At 42.3% G+C, this 16,025-nt stretch overlaps 1 protein-coding gene across 7 annotated transcripts; it reads left to right on the top strand.

The window, feature by feature from the left end:
* The first annotated feature begins 9,767 nt into the window (after positions 1-9,767).
* LOC123046285 (uncharacterized) lies at positions 9,768-15,175 on the top strand. 7 transcript variants are annotated; one of them, XM_044469603.1, is made up of 5 exons: positions 9,768-10,467; positions 11,258-11,392; positions 12,908-12,973; positions 13,261-13,459; positions 14,685-15,173. In XM_044469603.1, the coding sequence occupies exons 2-5, from the start codon at positions 11,365-11,367 to the stop codon at positions 14,692-14,694; spliced, it is 303 nt and encodes a 100-aa protein (XP_044325538.1). In that variant the 5' UTR covers positions 9,768-10,467; positions 11,258-11,364; the 3' UTR covers positions 14,695-15,173. The 7 variants fall into 7 exon arrangements, 4 of the variants coding, with proteins under 4 accessions (XP_044325538.1, XP_044325537.1, XP_044325536.1 ...); XR_006422099.1 differs by having other exon boundaries at positions 11,258-12,973; positions 13,241-13,459; positions 14,685-15,175; XR_006422102.1 differs by having other exon boundaries at positions 9,768-11,392; positions 13,244-13,459; positions 14,685-15,174.
* The last annotated feature ends 850 nt before the right edge of the window (positions 15,176-16,025 follow it).

The raw sequence follows: 16,025 nt of genomic DNA, 5'->3' as shown, positions 1-16,025 counted from the left end.
GAGCAGAAGAAGGAATATCATATTGGACAAGCTAGCTACAACGGAGCATCTTGATCTTGACCACCGAGATTTGATTAGTTCAACAGCGCTTCACGTCGCTATTAGATTATAATAATGGTCGTGCAGTGCTTCTAGAGGCATTTCGCGTCCAATTAGGCGCTGGTTTAAGCAATCATCTCTGCTGTTGCACACCAGTTCGGTCCATTATCGGAAGGTTTGGGACTCACCTGGGACTGACCAAGACGTGCTGCTGGTCAACACAGGCTAGCTAGCTTTACCTAGCTTATTAAATCCGGCATCATTGACTAACCAAGAACGAATACCAGCAGTCACTCAAGCGCACGTTCCATCGGCTACTGCTCAGATTCTGTGAAGTAATCGACCAGTTACTGTTGCTTGCTCCATTGTGTCTGCTGCATGCTCCTGCCCATGTCACCCGTTTGCCTACTGCAGTGAAGAAACTGAAAGGCATGACGAGGCCGTCAGGTTCAGAAAAGACTAGTAGCAACAGTTAGACAAAGTCGAGTAGCAGCAGCACTGCACTCATCATCCCTGGTGCTTCCCGTGCAAGCCTGTCCCTTGTGACCACGGCCTAATGATTGTGTTTAATTAGCCCTCATGTGTAATTGTCTTTAACAACTCGTTTCCCGCCGGATCGCGATCTGTGTTATTGTACTGCTTGCTCGTCTAGTTCGAGGCTCAACGCGGGGAGGGGGCCTCGACGCACTCCCTGACCTCACTGGCCCGCAAGTTGCAAATGATCACGGCCCGTTAATTCAGTTTTAGTTGGAGTATAATGCAGAAGCCCTTTTTTTCCCCTACCCGCATGTGCAACCGGAGCTGGGTGCACTGCATTGGTTATTATTACCGTCGTGATCGACGTAGTTAGCTAAGCCAGCACTGCCGGATTTAGCCAGATGCAGTGTGCGCCTACTTTGCTGTGCATCGTGGCATCAAAAGTGGAGACCACGGCCCTCTAGATTCACCGCCATGCTCCAGCTTTGCAAGCCACCATTTGTTTATCCCTCTCTCTGGATTCCCGCTGTTTTAGCGCAAACTTTGCGGAAAGATATATAGGGCTGTGGTCTGAGGGAAAAGGCTCGCGGGTCCTGGGAAATGGTCTCCGCGACAGCGGTAGACCACTTGGCGCGCTTTTAACCGTCGTCACATGTCACGCTTTGGCCGTTTTCGTTGAGTTTTTATTTTTATTTTTTCTCACGCGTTTTTGGCTTTTTATAAGTTTTTTTTGTTTTTTGGCTTTTTAGTTTTTCACCGGTCTTTCTTAGGCTTTCGACAAAATTTTCTTAAAAAATTTTGCGTGAATAAACATGTTTTTTTTTCTTTCGCAAAAGGCACGGTTTTGCTTCCGTGAGAGGCACGACCGTGCCCTTTGGAAACGGAAAAAGGTAACGCGTTTTTTGCTTCCGCGAGAGGCACGACCGTGTCCTTTGGAAACGGAAAAAGGTAACGCGTTTTTTGCTTCCGCGAGAGGCACGAATTTACTTTCACGAGAGATACGGTTGTGCCTCTCTAAAACAGAAAAAACGCGTTCTTTCTTTCCGCGAGAGGCACGGTCGTGCCTCTTAGAAACGAAAAAAGAGTGTTTTTCCTTCCACAAGGGACATGTATTTGCTTCCGTGAGAGACGTGGAAGGCTTTCGAAAAGGATAAAAAACGTTCTTCCGGTGTGGTGTTTTCGTCCGGTTTTTTCGTGAAAAAAAGTTTATCAAAACTTATTAACATGAGATCTAGTTTTGAAGATCTCGACGCAAGAAATCCAATGGTGAAAACGGTTCAAGATTTGGACGCACAGTTTAAGGGATAAAACGTTTTGAATAAACAAATGTATGAAAAAGGGAAAACTCCCAGGTTGCGACAAATGCATCCATGCAGCACGCCACTTGTCGCAATCCGGTGAGGTGGAAGTGATATTTGGAAGGAATACTCCTCAATTAGTGATTTCGTTGCTAGCAGCCTTGTGCGCCAACTCGCCACCCTGCGCTCCACTTGCTTGGGTCGGCCCAATACGGGGCTGCACACTCACATGTCTCTTCCTTCGGGTTGCTCGTCCTTTGTTCGTTCAGTCGATGGTTGACCGTTGAATTTTTGAAAAAACCAAAAAAAAACACAAAACCTGGAGTTGAAAACTTCATGAATATGAAAGAAAATTCATGAATTTGAAAATACTTCATGGATTTTGTAAAAAAACTTTGTGAATTTTAAAAAGTTCATCAATTTCGTGAAAAGAATCGCAGACTTGGAAAAAGTTCGCAGATTAAAAAAAACATAAGATTTGGGAAAAATTGAGGGTTTGAAAAACATTCATGCATTTTTAAAAAAGCATTCATGGATTCAAAAAAAAGCTCACGTATTTGAAACATGTTACAGGTTTTGTAAAATGTTCACGAATTTGAAAAAGTTTTCTACTTGATTTTTTCACACATTTGAGAAAAAGGAAAATAAAAAAAGAAAAAAGGAACAAAAGAGGTCCAGAAAACAAAAACATGAAATAAGAAAAATCGGACAAAAGCTTGACAGAACCGAGAACAGGAGCTTCCCGCTACTGCCTTATATGGGCTGGCCCATAAAGGTTCTATCACGAGGAGGGGTTGTGCGTGTTGTACGAATTTGCCTTTAAACGGCGCGTGAAGCATCAAATAGGAGTCGGTTGTACAGACAACCCTAAAAATTAAAGAAAGTACATCAAAATCTTGGCCCGAACCCATTCTTCCTCCCAATAGGACCAATGGTGCGCCACCGCACGACACTCCATTGTCGCCCGTCACTAGTTTTCTAAGGTGCTACATTTCCCTTCGTGGCCCACGAACCTACAGGACATTTTCACTACTAACATAATCCTTGCATAGTGGTCATGTAAGGTGTACTATATAAAACATCATGATCCAATTCAGTATAAACCAAGGCAATTAGGTCGCCTCAAGTATTGCTATAGCCCTGCTTCAAAGTCTGTCGTTGGCGCAAACACGAAACATCAAGACCACAGTTCTACTGACCATCGCCATGGAGAAGAAGTCATCACAAGCAAAAGAACAATGGATCCAAGAGTCAGAATTCCTCGTAACCCTTACGCCAAAACCAACATGTCATTTTTTTTATCGTGAACGATAAGTCATCAAGGCCACGGGCCTACTAGACCATCGCCCTAGATTTATTTTTGGGCCATGGAAAAATTCTTCTTTCCTTAATTTTCATGATGGGTTGCGATATCTTATGGGTTTTAGGCATGGGAGGATGCAACTTTTGGAAGTGTTAGGAAGGAGACCAAGAAGGCAAAAGCGGAGCTAGAGAGGCTTCGGAGTGTTCCGTCTAGGACTGCTCCAAATCACCTTGAGCAAAAGTTGAATGAACGACTGGTTGAGCTCTATCATAGGGAGGAGTTAATGTGGAGACAAAGATCGCGCATACAGTGGCTGACTGCGGGTGATCGCAACACAAAATTTTTTCACATGAGAGCAAATATGCGGCGTAGGAAGAATATGATTCGAGCTCTACACAGTGCGCTGGGTATAAGAGTAGAGGACAAGGCTGAGATGAAACAACTTGTGACAGATTTCTATAAAACCTTGTACACGACGGAAGGTGTACAGGGGGTAGATGATGTATTACAACATGTGCCTCGGAAAGTGACACCAGAGATGAATGCTTCGCTTTGCGCTCCTTACACAAATGAGGAAGTAAAGCAGGCCCTGTTTCAGATGTTTCCTACGAAGGCACCGGGGCCAGATGGTTTTCCTGCACACTTCTATCAGCGCCACTGGGACATTTGTGGGGATGAAGTAACTAAAGTGGTGCTTCGGATCGTCTGTGGAGAGGAGACTGCTGCAAGCATTAATGATACGGTACTCGTGTTGATACCCAAGGTACAAAATCCCACTCTACTTACCCAGTTTAGGCCTATCAGCCTTTGCAATGTGATTTATAAAATAGCTTCTAAAGTGGTGTCGAATAGATTGAAGTTGATATTACCAGATATTATCTCAAAGGAGCAATCAGCCTTTGTTCCCGGGAGGTTGATCACGGATAATATTATTTGTGCGTATGAATGTTTGCACTTCATGAAGAGAAACAGATCCAAGACAAACAGCTTTTGTGCACTTAAGCTTGATATGATGAAGGCATATGACAGACTAGAGTGGCCTTATCTAAAGGCAATTATGGTTAAGCTTGGCTTTGCACCAGATTGGATCCATACAGTTATGAGCATGATCACTTCTGTTTCATTCTCGGTCTTGTTTAATGGAGAAAGATTAGAGAGCTTCTCACCTTCCAGGGGTATCAGGCAGGGAGATCCTATTTCCCCTTACTTATTCTTGATTGCAGCGGAGGGCCTTTCGTGCCTTTTAAAACACAGTTCTCAGTCATTAGTGCTCGGTGGCATAAAGGTGGCACCCACGGCTCCGGTAGTGAACCACCTTTTGTTTGCAGATGACAGCCTGCTGCTTTTCAAGTCTAGTGTCCAGGGGGCAAATGAGGTTTCAAACCTACTTGATGCATATTGCTTGGCTTCGGGCCAAAGGGTAAACTATGATAAATCGTCCATATTTTTTAGTAAGGGATGCCCGGAGACCCTTAGGGTGGAGATAAAGAATATACTTAATGTGCAGAATGAGTCTTTGAGTGAAAAGTATTTGGGTCTGCCGACCGATGTTGGACAGTCCAAAAATGGCACCTTCAAATATTTACGAGAAAGAGTTTGGGAAAGGATAAAGGGATGGATGGAGAAACTTTTATCAGTGGCAGGAAAGGAGGTTCTCATAAAATCTGTGGCTCAAGCTTTACCAGTTTTTTCGATGTCTTGCTTCAGATTACCTCGAGGCCTTTGTGGAAGCATTACGTCACTCATTCGTCAATTTTGGTGGGGGAGCAAGAGAGGCAAGAGGAAACCATGTTGGGTAGCTTGGGATTTGATGACCCGACCGAAAAGTTTGGGAGGACTTGGCTTTCGGGATATAGAAATCTTCAACTTGGCACTTTTGTCTCGGCAAATTTGGAGATTATTGAATGATCCCTCCTCTCTTAGTGCACAAATCCTTAAAGCATCATATTTTCCACAATGTACAGTCCTTGAAGCTCAACTAGGTCCACATCCTTCTCAGGTGTGGCAATCTATACTTGATGGGAGAGATATTATCACCCAAGGAGCTATCCGGCGTATTGGTGATGGAACTACCACGAACATATGGCAACATAGTTGGATCCCAAGGGACGGAATGATGAAGCCGGTGGCCTCCTTAGTTGCTGACCCACCGCAACTAGTTTCTGATCTGATCGACCACACTAGAGCTGCGTGGCGAGAGGACTTGCTTAGACAGGTGTTCATACCCATTGATGTGGAGGCGATCTTGCAAATACCGCTCTGTACACGGCGTGTGGACGATTTCTGGGCATGGAATGATGATCCAAGGGGGCGTTTTTCTGTACGGTCAGCTTATAAGATGATTGTCAAGATCAAGATTGGGCGCGAGGCATGGCTGGAGGAAAGGGAGGATCCTTCCAACTCTGAACATGAGATGAGGGGGTGGAACTCGCTATGGAACATGTCAGTGCCACCGAAACTGCGCTTTTTCACTTGGCGATTGGCGCAACACTCACTCCCTACGGGAGATGTCCTAAACCATCGTCATATGGCCACTACGAGTGCTTGCTCCCTATGCGGAGGGCAGGATAGCTGGCGGCATTCTTTGCTGGAGTGTAATGTGTCTAGGTGTGTGTGGGCACTTTCAGAAGCCGAGATGGTCGAGCACATGTGGGCAACCTCAGAACCTGACGCACGGCTGTGGCTCTTTGCCATGAATGACTCTCTTCCACCGGAGTAATTTCAGTTGATGATTGTTACTTTATGGGCGATTTGGAGTGCAAGACGGAAAGCTGTACATGAGGATATATACCGGACTCCGTTTGCCACTGACAACTTCATCAAAGCTTACTTATCAGACATAGAGTTTTTGAAGAAGAAGAAGGAGGAAGCACATGGGATAGCAGTACCACGACCCCGTACGTGGATTCCACCACCAACAGATTACTACAAACTCAATGTGGACGCGGCCGTGTCACGCCCAGGTACGTTTGGCGCAGTTGGTGTGGTTTGCAGGGATGAGAGAGGTTTGTTCATGGGAGCGTCAGCTCTCGTTTTCAGAGGACTGCACAACCCCCAAGTGCTAGAAGCACTAGCTGTTCGGGAGGCATTAGCACTTTCAGAAGATCTCTATATCAACCATTTGCTTGTTGCCTCCGATTGCAAGGTGGTGGTAGATGCAATCAGACAGGGAAGCTCAGCAGAATTTGGAGCCATTGTCGAGGAAATCAAGACTAGAGCAACTACCTTTATTTCATGTTCGTTTACTCATGAGTATAGGACCTCCAATACGGAGGCCCATAATCTCGCAAAGCATGCGTTATCTTTAGGGTTTGGCCGACACACTTGGCTAGGACAACCCGGCGATCTTCTTTTTGTACCTATGAACATTATGATTCAGTAATAAAGCTTCGTGAGATTCTCAAAAAAAAAAGCTCTAGTCTACCTCAAGTTGTTTGGGAGTAAAGGCTTTGTTCTTCTTCTTCTTCTTCTTCTTCTTGTTACTTTTCAGGACGGCAAATTTATTTTAGTATCATGGAATTATTTTTTTGTAACATGGCAAATTATACTATTAGACCATGGTAAATTCTTTCTTTTCTTAGTGTTCATGATGGCAAATTTATTTTAGTACCATGGCAGTTTATTTTTTGTAACATGGCAAATTATATTTTTTGACCATGGCAAACTTATTTTCGTACATACCTCATCATTTTGATTTTTTATCATACCAAGTCAAATTCATTTTTCTGTAAATCGTTTCTTTGGACCATGGCAATTTTATTTGTAGACACCATTTGAAATTTATTTGAGCAAACCATGGTAATTTTTTAATACCACTAGAAATTATTTGAACATGGCATGGCAATTTTATCATAACACACCAAAACAACCATTTTGTGTTTTTACTAAGGCATACCTAGCATTTGGGTAGGCAATTTAACATGGCAACTTTTTGTTTGTACTTTAAGATGATTTTTTAATATATGAATTTTAAACATGCCAAAACATTGACATTTCAAAATATATGTGATTTTTTACATGAACATGGAAACTTTTTTCCTGTGTTTTAAGCATGCCAAAATGTGTGTTTTTTTGTTTTTTCTCATACTATTTAGGTAAATTAAATAATTTTCATGATGTGTTTTTCTACCAACAATTTTCCCCAAGAGAAAGGCGATCCGGCTGAACCGCTAGAGGCACACTAAAGGGGCCTCTATCATAGGTGCTTGCGCGGGGACGTATCCTAGCAAAAAATGGAGAACTCCTAACCAACGCCTTAAGGCCTTGTACAATGGGAGGTGCTTAGAGAGGTGCTTAGAAAAATAAACCGAGTTTTTCTGAAGCATCGGTGCCTATTTCTATAGGAGAGACGCTTAGTTAAGCGTCTACCCTGTACAAATAAGCACCGGTGCTTAAGGAAAGTCTGTTTATTTCTTTAAGCACCTCCCCTAAGCACCTTCCATTGTACAAGGCCTAAGAGATAGTTAGGCCAACTACCGCCCTCCCCCTCCCCCGCTTGCGCGTACTAGGTTGGTCCAGCTACGCCTAGTTGGCAGGTGGACCTCCGATTGGTTGATAGGTGGATCAGTTGATGGCTGACTTTTGACAAAAATGACCTGAAAAAATTCGTAAAATTGGAAAAAAGCAATTTTTTGAAAAATAATCATAGATTTGAAAAGATTACACACTTTTTAAAATTTGTATATCAAAATTTCATTTTCTTGAAAAAATATATATTGGGTAAAAATATGAATTTGGAGAATGTTCATGAATACCGAAAACAATTCATAAATTTTAAAAAGTGCACATATATGAAAAAGTAAAAAATTTAAAAAGTTCATGGATTCTGAAAAAGAAAAATGCAAATTTCAAAAAAAGTGTCCGGATTAGTAAAAGGTTATTGGGTGTTGAAAAAAGTTCAAAAAAAACTGGAAAATATTGCGGATATGAAAAAAAATCACAGATTTGAAATAAGTTTGTGGGTTTAGGAAAGTAAACTAATTTGAAAAAAGTTCACAAATTTAGAAACTTTGTAATAAGCTTGGGAAATTTGGGAAAGAAACTGGGATTTGAGAAAAGTTCACGAAATTGATTTTCACACATTTAGAAAAGGTAAAAGGAATAAAAAAGAAAGAGAAAACAGAAAATTAAAAAAAGAGCAAAACTCATGCTGAACAAAAACAAAGTAAATCGTTCGAAAAGTAGCTAAAAGTTCATTGGAAGGTCCCCAAAAACCAATGCTACTTTATATTTTACACTATTAAAAATGAAAAAAAAGATGGGCTGAGCCCAAGGTGAAGAGGAGGTGCATGCTAGTTGCCAAATGGCCTTTACGTGACACTTAAGGCGCCAAACAGGGTTTTGGGACCAAAAGGCTGAAATCACTAATTAAGGGGTAACCCTTAGAAATGTCACTCCTATCTTTCTAGGTTGCGACTCGCAACCTTGGAGTTTTTCTTTTTTTTCATAGATTCATTTATTCAAAATATTTTACCTTTTAAATCGTGCTTCCAAAGCGCGAACCGTTTTCACCGTTGAATTTCTCGTGTCGAGATTTCAAAACTAGATCCCATGTTTATACGTTTCGTGGAACTATTTTTCACAAAAAATCCGACAAAAACAAAGCCGGAAGCACGATATTTTACCACTACTTTTTTTTATTTCTAAGAGGCACAACTATGCCTCTCGTGAAAATAATTTTGTGTCTCCATGTGAAGTAAATCAGTGCCTGTCGTGGAAGAAGAAAAAATATATTTTCTCTCTCTTTCCGAGAGGTTGTGCCTCTCCAGAAGCAAGTCTGCCTCCACAAGAAACAAATATGTGCCTCTTGCCGAAAAAAACACATTTTTCTTTTTCCGAGAGGCACAACTGTGCCTATCACGGAAGAAAAAAAACATGTTTTTTTTTTCTTTTTCAAGTGCCTCTCGTGGAATCAAAATTGTGCTTCCACGAGAAGAAAATATGTGCTTCCCATTTTTTCTCTTTCTGAGAGGCACTGTGCCTCACACAGAAGCAAACATGTGCCTCCACGAGCGGCAAAATATGTGTCTCTTGCGGAAGAAAACAATATTTCTTTTCCTTTTTCGATAGGCACCTCTCGCGGAAGAAAAATTAAGCCTTCACGAGAAGCAATTCTATACCTCGCGCGGAAGAAAAAAAATGTATTTTTCTTGTTTTCCCGAGAAGAGCACCTGCATCTCTTTCCGAAGAAAAATTGTGCCTTTAGGAGAAGAAAATTTGTGCCTCTTGCGAAAGGAAAAGGCACACTTTTCCTGATTTTTTTGAATATTTTTGTCCAAAACCGAGGAAAAACTGGGCAAAAAATGAAACGCCAAAAAGCCCCAAAAATATATTTGAAACCTGAAAACGTGTCCAGAAAAATTAAACAAAACAAAACCCCGAGGAAGTGTCCAGCACGCGACACGTGGCGGCCGCGCCCACCAAAAGTGGAGTTGGTAGCGTCGCCTTCACTCCGGTTAATTCTCTCCCATCGTTTTTTTCTATCCCACCAATTTATTTAAACCGCTTTCAGCCCACCGATCTACTTAATCAGGCAGATCAATCTTTGATATATTTAGTAATTTATTTTTAGAAGAAATTATTCTGTTACTTCCGGGCCCTATAAGAGCCCGCTGGTCGGATCAGCACAGAAAACTCCCCCGCCGCCCGATCAAAAAACTACAAAAAAACAGACAAAAGGCCCACACCTACCGACGCGCAGCTCACCATCGAATAGCCCGATCCCCTCCCATTCGACGCGCCGCCGGCCCTCGCCCTGCTTCCATGCGCCACCGCTGCCCCCCTGCTTCCCCCGTGGCGCCGGCCCGCCTCTCCGCTGCTTCGAATGCGCCGCCGGCCCACCCCTGCTTCCTTTTCGGCGCCGACCTGCCCCCCTGCAGCTTCCACCGTACCGCTGGCCCGCCTCACCGCTGCTTCCACCACGCCACCCTGGTTCCCACCTACCTACGGCAGCTACTTAGGACCCTCGCGCGCGAAGCACTCATCCCAGCGAACCCCTGGTGTTCAGCGCCGACACGAGCCCATACCCCTGCGCCTCGTGGGCTCCGACGACCACCACGGCCAAGATCCGGTGGATGCCGCCGACGACTAGCGCGCGGAAGATGCTGATGTTCTTGGACGCCCTCTGTTCTACTTCGGGGACGGTCACAGCCGCCACCCGGGTCCGTTCAACACCGCCAACTGAAGTCGTATCTCGCCACGGCGAGGTCCAAAGGGTCGCCCCGCTTGCCGTCGACTGCATGGCGCCGACCACCTGCATCACCTCTCCCCTCCCTGCTGACCACCCATGCTGTGTAGCCGCTCTACTCTGTTCCGATGCTCCCCCTTCCGGATGGCGCACGCGAATTCAAGGTTTGCCCATGTTTTCGCTAGTTCTGAATCCAAGTGCAATTAGGTGGTGTCCTTCGTTCCTCTTTGTTTCTCCAAATCTAAAGAATTCACTGAAATGTGAATTGCCATGAAATGTTTAGCATGATCTAGGAAAATGTTTATATGCGATTGTTGTGCAGATTGTTGATTACCGAGCAAAAACATTTTTAATTCCCTGAATGAAGAACAATTTGTTCCCTGGGTGGAAATAATTTTTATCACATAGCCAGTAATTAAAAGAAAGTTTTGTTTGTTATCTTAGTTAAGTTCAATTTTTAAATTTTAGTTCACTCCAATTAAGCTCAATTCTTATTTTTGGTTCAGTTCAAATAAAACGAAAAATAAAGGTTCAGATATGGCACCACGATAAGTTCAAAAAAACGGTTTCAACATAATGCAAATTGGAGGAACTTGCTTTCACTGTGAAAACTGGAGGTTCAGATATGGCACCTCTCTTTCAATTTCAAACTTTATTCACTGAGATGATTTGATGATTTCCTGAGCTCTAATTGTTCCTGTAAAAAATATTCTGGAGTTGGAAAAAACTCTAGATTTTGATGATGCAAGTTATATCTTTGTATATAGTTCTTATTGCTAATGGTATAAGTTCAATTGAACAATTGCTATAAGTTTGCATGTTATTTTTCAGGCATTTCAAGAGGTCATTGTTGTATTTTGTTTAAGATGTTCAAGCACATAATTACTAAACTCGATGTTGTCAAATATGTCTGCAATAAAATTTTCCCCTACCTCACGTGCTGCCATGCTCCAGGATCCACTGGCTCCGACCTTTACCCGCTGTCGTGCACCTGGGATCCGCACCCTCTGACCTCACCGTGGGGTGCGCTCCTTCTCGGATGAAACCGTTTGCAAAAAAAGATGGTGCTTTCTTGTAACAAGTTGTGGGGTAAATGCAGTGAAAAAAATTGTGCTCCCAAATGTTCATATGTACAGTACTTGCTTAGGAATATTACTGTGTTTGTGTTGTTCTTGTAGTGCAAAAATGTGTCATCCCTATAATAGATAAACAAAAAGTCTATAAGTTCAAATTGTATAACCCTATATTCATAGAAAAACAGAAACAAAATAAACAAAAATAATGAAACACTAAAAAACCATGGAATTTGCAGGGAAAACATAAGGGATAAGTATATTTTTCGTCCTCGAACTCTGACGATAGTATAGAAATCATCCCTCAACTCCGAAACCACTAAAATTCTGTCCCTCGACTTTTTAACCGGATACTTTTCGTCCCTCGTGACACTTAAAGTGGTTTTTGTATGACACGGAGCCGGTTTTGATTAAAACCATCCACGTGGCCTGGTTTGTCCAGTTTGTTAACAACAAATTTTATGGCCGGCAGTGAGAATTCCTGTTTGTGGTTATGTCAGACTATTTCTCATTACTTTGTCAAACTTTGAGAATTCCTGTTTGTGGTTTGCTTGTAAGACTAATCAGTACTTTGTGTTTATGCCAGACTATGTTTTTCATGCAATCTGTTCAGTTCAGTACTCTGTCCAGTCATCTATGAACAAGTGAACAATCTGCCATGCATTCAGTTTACACAGTGGTCTAAAATCATGTGAACAATCTACTATGAATCCCATTCAGTTAGGTCAGATTACATAGCACATACAAGTCTGGACATAAAATTTGTTGTCACCAAACTGGACAAACTAGGCCACTTGGGCGGTTTTAGTCAAAACCGGGTCCACGTCATACCAAAACCACTTTAAGCGTCGTGAGGGATGAAAAATATCCGGTTTAAATAGTTGAGGGACTGAGTTTTAGTGGTTTCGAAGTTGAGGGACGATTTCTACACTATCGCCGGAGTTCAAGGACGAAAAATATACTTATCCCAAAACATAATAAGTTCTAAGGAAATAAATATGCAAGTTCATATTTCAAAACAATTGAAGTATTTGGGAAGTTAAAATTAAGTATTTCAAAGTACATAAATCTTTTTAGGTTTCTCTGTTTAGCTCCTGTCAAGTAATACATGTATGTGAGCATCCTTCTATGTAGTAAGTTCATAGTCGAGAAGACAGGGTGTTCAGAAAAGAACATGGACACGAAAGAAACATAAAAAACTAAAACTTGCGTTACGGGAGTTCTTCAAGAAGTTCGTAGCTAGCCAGCAGTGTTGTGTATTCTTATCAGTTCATAGTCGTGAAGACATGTATTCTTAGCAGTTTGTGTATCTAGCCGTCCGTGTTGTGTATTTCGGTCAGTTCGTGTGTGTATATGTTGCCCTTGTGGTGTATGAGAGGCCGCTCGTGGAGCCGAGGAAGTCATCGCTCTGGTCTAGGCATCCTCCGGTTCTCTATTTTTGGTAGCACAAACATTGAAAAGTTCGAACACTAGACCCCAGTAAGTTCTCTTGACAAAACCTCATCTCTCAGATTTCTTTCCATTTTTGCAGGTTGCAGCAAAAACAAGATGCACAGGTTCCTCTTTTGTATGCTTTTCAGTTCATCTACTTCCGATGGTGAGTCCGCTTTCCTTTGTGTTTACATCTTCATATAAAAGGAACAAGTGCTTGTGGTTATGCTTCAGAATTAGCACCATACTTTCACTTGGTTAACATAAAACATGATGCATTGTGGATGTGCTCAACATAAAACATGATGAAGTTCATTTTGCGTACGCCTTTCCCTCTCTATTTTTTTCACTCTCAAAAACACGTGAATGTGCGGCTGCTTATTGCTTCTTGCTGCCACTATTTTTTGTAAATGATTTTGCGTTTGCACTCCAGCAGTGTTTTTGTTTCTGTAGGTCAGCTGCCCAACAATCTTGTACCGCTCAGTGCATGTATTACTAAGTTCAAAAATCAGAACTCAACAAGTTCAACATGGTGTACGACACGGAGGAGATCATCGAGAGGGCACACCGTGGCATCTTGGACTACATCAAGCACGCGCTTACCCTCTTCACCAACTTCGTCGCCGTCCTCATCCGAGTCCTCGTCATCATGGTAAGCAGCCTAGCCACCTTGGCCGCCTACTCATCATGTGCTATTCATTGGTACAGATTGCCATCATGATACTTGTATTGGGGGCTGGAGCTCATGTATTACTCCCCGATAAGTTCAACATTTCATGTACATTGACGGTGAATAAGTTCAAGTATATTAATAATCAGTTCATGTATGTGTTTGTTGTTTGTTTGAAGGACATGTAAATTTAGTGTCATTGCTAAATCGCAGGTTTAATTTTGTTGGTGTATGAATTTTCCACGGCAATATAGCAGAAAAATGAGTGAAGGGGCATGTGTTTCTGAAAGAATTACTTTTGTTTCTGAAAGAATCTTCAGTAGTACAAAATCTTCAAAATCTACTTGTGTTGTATACTCAATGGGTTTATCTACAAAAATCTTCCTTTTACCCTTTTCTGTTGGAGCGGAGCTGCTAGAAAAATTCAGTTCATTTTTATGTGCTTTTCAGTACATCTACTCCCCTGTCGTAAGTCTGGCACAACGCACCAGCCTTTCAATTTATCGAGACCCCGCGCCGCAGCGCACCGGGGCACTAACCACGGACGCACATGTAGTGTTCGTGTGATCTTATAGTGAGCTAACCAGTGAAAGAAAAGTGGAGCACCAGTTTTTTTGATTGTTGCACATCACCAGTATGATGCAATGGCTAGCAAAAGATGCTCACTTGTTTTGGTTTAGAAGTGTTCTGATTTGGATAGTATAGAGGACTTGAATGGTGCACCCACACGTTCAAATGGGCATTTGTTTTGCTTCTATAGAAGTTATCACATCCGTTTACATGTATGCACAAGTGACTTGCATATGGTGTTGCTACATTGTCAGTCCAAAGTGTGGTGAAGATGGAGTCCTAGGTGAGTAGACGATGTAGTGTGTGGCTGATTGAGTGGTGGGCGGGGTGAGGGTGGCCTGATCTTCACCAAACACGGCAACCACTAACCACACACCGCAAGGACACCCTCTCTTTGTTTGCACATTCCCTTGTGATGCATGCTAGTTGCTAAATTCAGCCGCTGTTTGATTAGTATGTGCACTCTGAATTATAAAAAATTGATTCAAACTTATATGTAGTATAAGCTCATGGCCCCTTGCTATTTTTTCATGTATTTCACAGAAAAAGTTCACCGTTTCTTTTCCACTCAGCTCATGTGGTCAATTGTTGTAAGTTCTTTTCCTCACAAGACTGGATTTTTTTTTTCTGTTTGCAGGGGTTTTTGACAGCATTGTTCTGCGGATCCCCAACCCGTCCCGATCCGCGACCTTTGATCTCCAACCACCATGATGTGCCCCAGATCCGCAGCCTTCGACCTCCACCTCCACCTCCTGCCGCGTGCCCGGATCGGCGGCCTACCTCTCATGCACCTCCGCTGGCCACTGAGTGCCATCACTGCCCTTCCTTCACCTTGGCCTTGGCTTCAGTCCGGTTGCACCTGCGACGACCACATCTTCCTTGTCCCCCTTCTTGCCAAGATCCGCTGCAGGTTCAAATCCCTTCAGTTCACTTCGATCTCTCCCTAGTAAGTTCAGTGTGTGTCAATGGAATTGTTTTTACCCAAAATGTGGCAGTGATCTCTGTATTCTGCGAACAGCCCCTGCTGTGGCATCGTTGTTGTTTGTGCTCAGTACAAAATTAAACACGCTCTGTACTAGAAGTTCATGAGAAGGATTTGTTGAATCTGCCGTTTGCTTTATCCAAAAAACTAAAAAGAGGGATTGTTGGTGTGTAGAAACAGGATCGCATGTACACACATTGACCTTCTAAAGCTCGAAGAGGAGCACTATCAATTAATGAATTAACTAGGCTCATAATAGGTAATCACGACAACTAGTTCCAAGTTAAATGCACGTCATTCATCCGAATTTTTAAGCTATTGGTCTTGTCTGACCGTTTTCGGTCTTGAACATTGGGAGGTCAGAACAAAAAATGTAGAAAGTTAGGCCTCAAAAGCTTAGTTCCTAAAAGATGATCTTTTGAGCTGTTGGCACGGGACATTAAGGCATTTTTTGGATGTTAATACTGAGTAGAATACTGAGGTATCTTCATAATTTATTTTACTGGAAAAAATATTAGTGCAGCTTACCTCTTATGACCAGTACACAACCTTGAGTCAAATAGCAATCTGATAGCTCACAAGTATAGGGGATCACAACAGTTTTCAAGGGTAGAGTATTCAACCCAAGTTTATTGATTCGACATAAGGGGAGCCAAAGAATATTCTCAAGTATTAGCAGTTGAGTTGTCAATTTAACCACACCTGGATAACTTAGTATCTGCAGCAAAGTATTTAGTAGCAAAGTAGTATGGAAGTAACGGTAAAGGTGGCAAAAGTAACAGTAGAAGTTTTGTAGTAATTATAACAATAGCAACGGTAAAGTAAATAAGCAAAACTCTTGGCTTGGGTTGATTCTTTATTGTAAAGGAGGTAGGGGTGTTTAGCCATAGGTAGACATTTTCCTTTTTTTCCTTGTATATATTCTGTATTTGTTTGTACAGTTCCATTTATTATAATAAAGGGCTGTGGGGCTTTGCCTCACAGTAATTCAAAAAA

Source organism: Triticum aestivum, chromosome 2B (genome assembly GCF_018294505.1).
Source record: "Triticum aestivum cultivar Chinese Spring chromosome 2B, IWGSC CS RefSeq v2.1, whole genome shotgun sequence".
NCBI classification, from domain to species: Eukaryota; Viridiplantae; Streptophyta; class Magnoliopsida; order Poales; family Poaceae; genus Triticum; species Triticum aestivum.
The sequence above is the reverse complement of the archived record's forward strand: the minus strand, read 5'-3'. Positions and strand labels throughout refer to the sequence as shown.

Bases quoted from the DNA above. Each gene is read 5' to 3' on its own strand.
- LOC123046285 (XM_044469600.1), top strand. From the start codon at position 10,191: ATGCCGCCGACGACTAGCGCGCGGAAGATGCTGATGTTCTTGGACGCC. The intron at 10,468-12,907 runs GTTTGCCCATGT...CCATTTTTGCAG, and splicing joins ATGGCGCACGCGAATTCAAG to GTTGCAGCAAAAACAAGATG. The intron at 12,974-13,260 runs GTGAGTCCGCTT...TTGTTTCTGTAG, and splicing joins CAGTTCATCTACTTCCGATG to GTCAGCTGCCCAACAATCTT.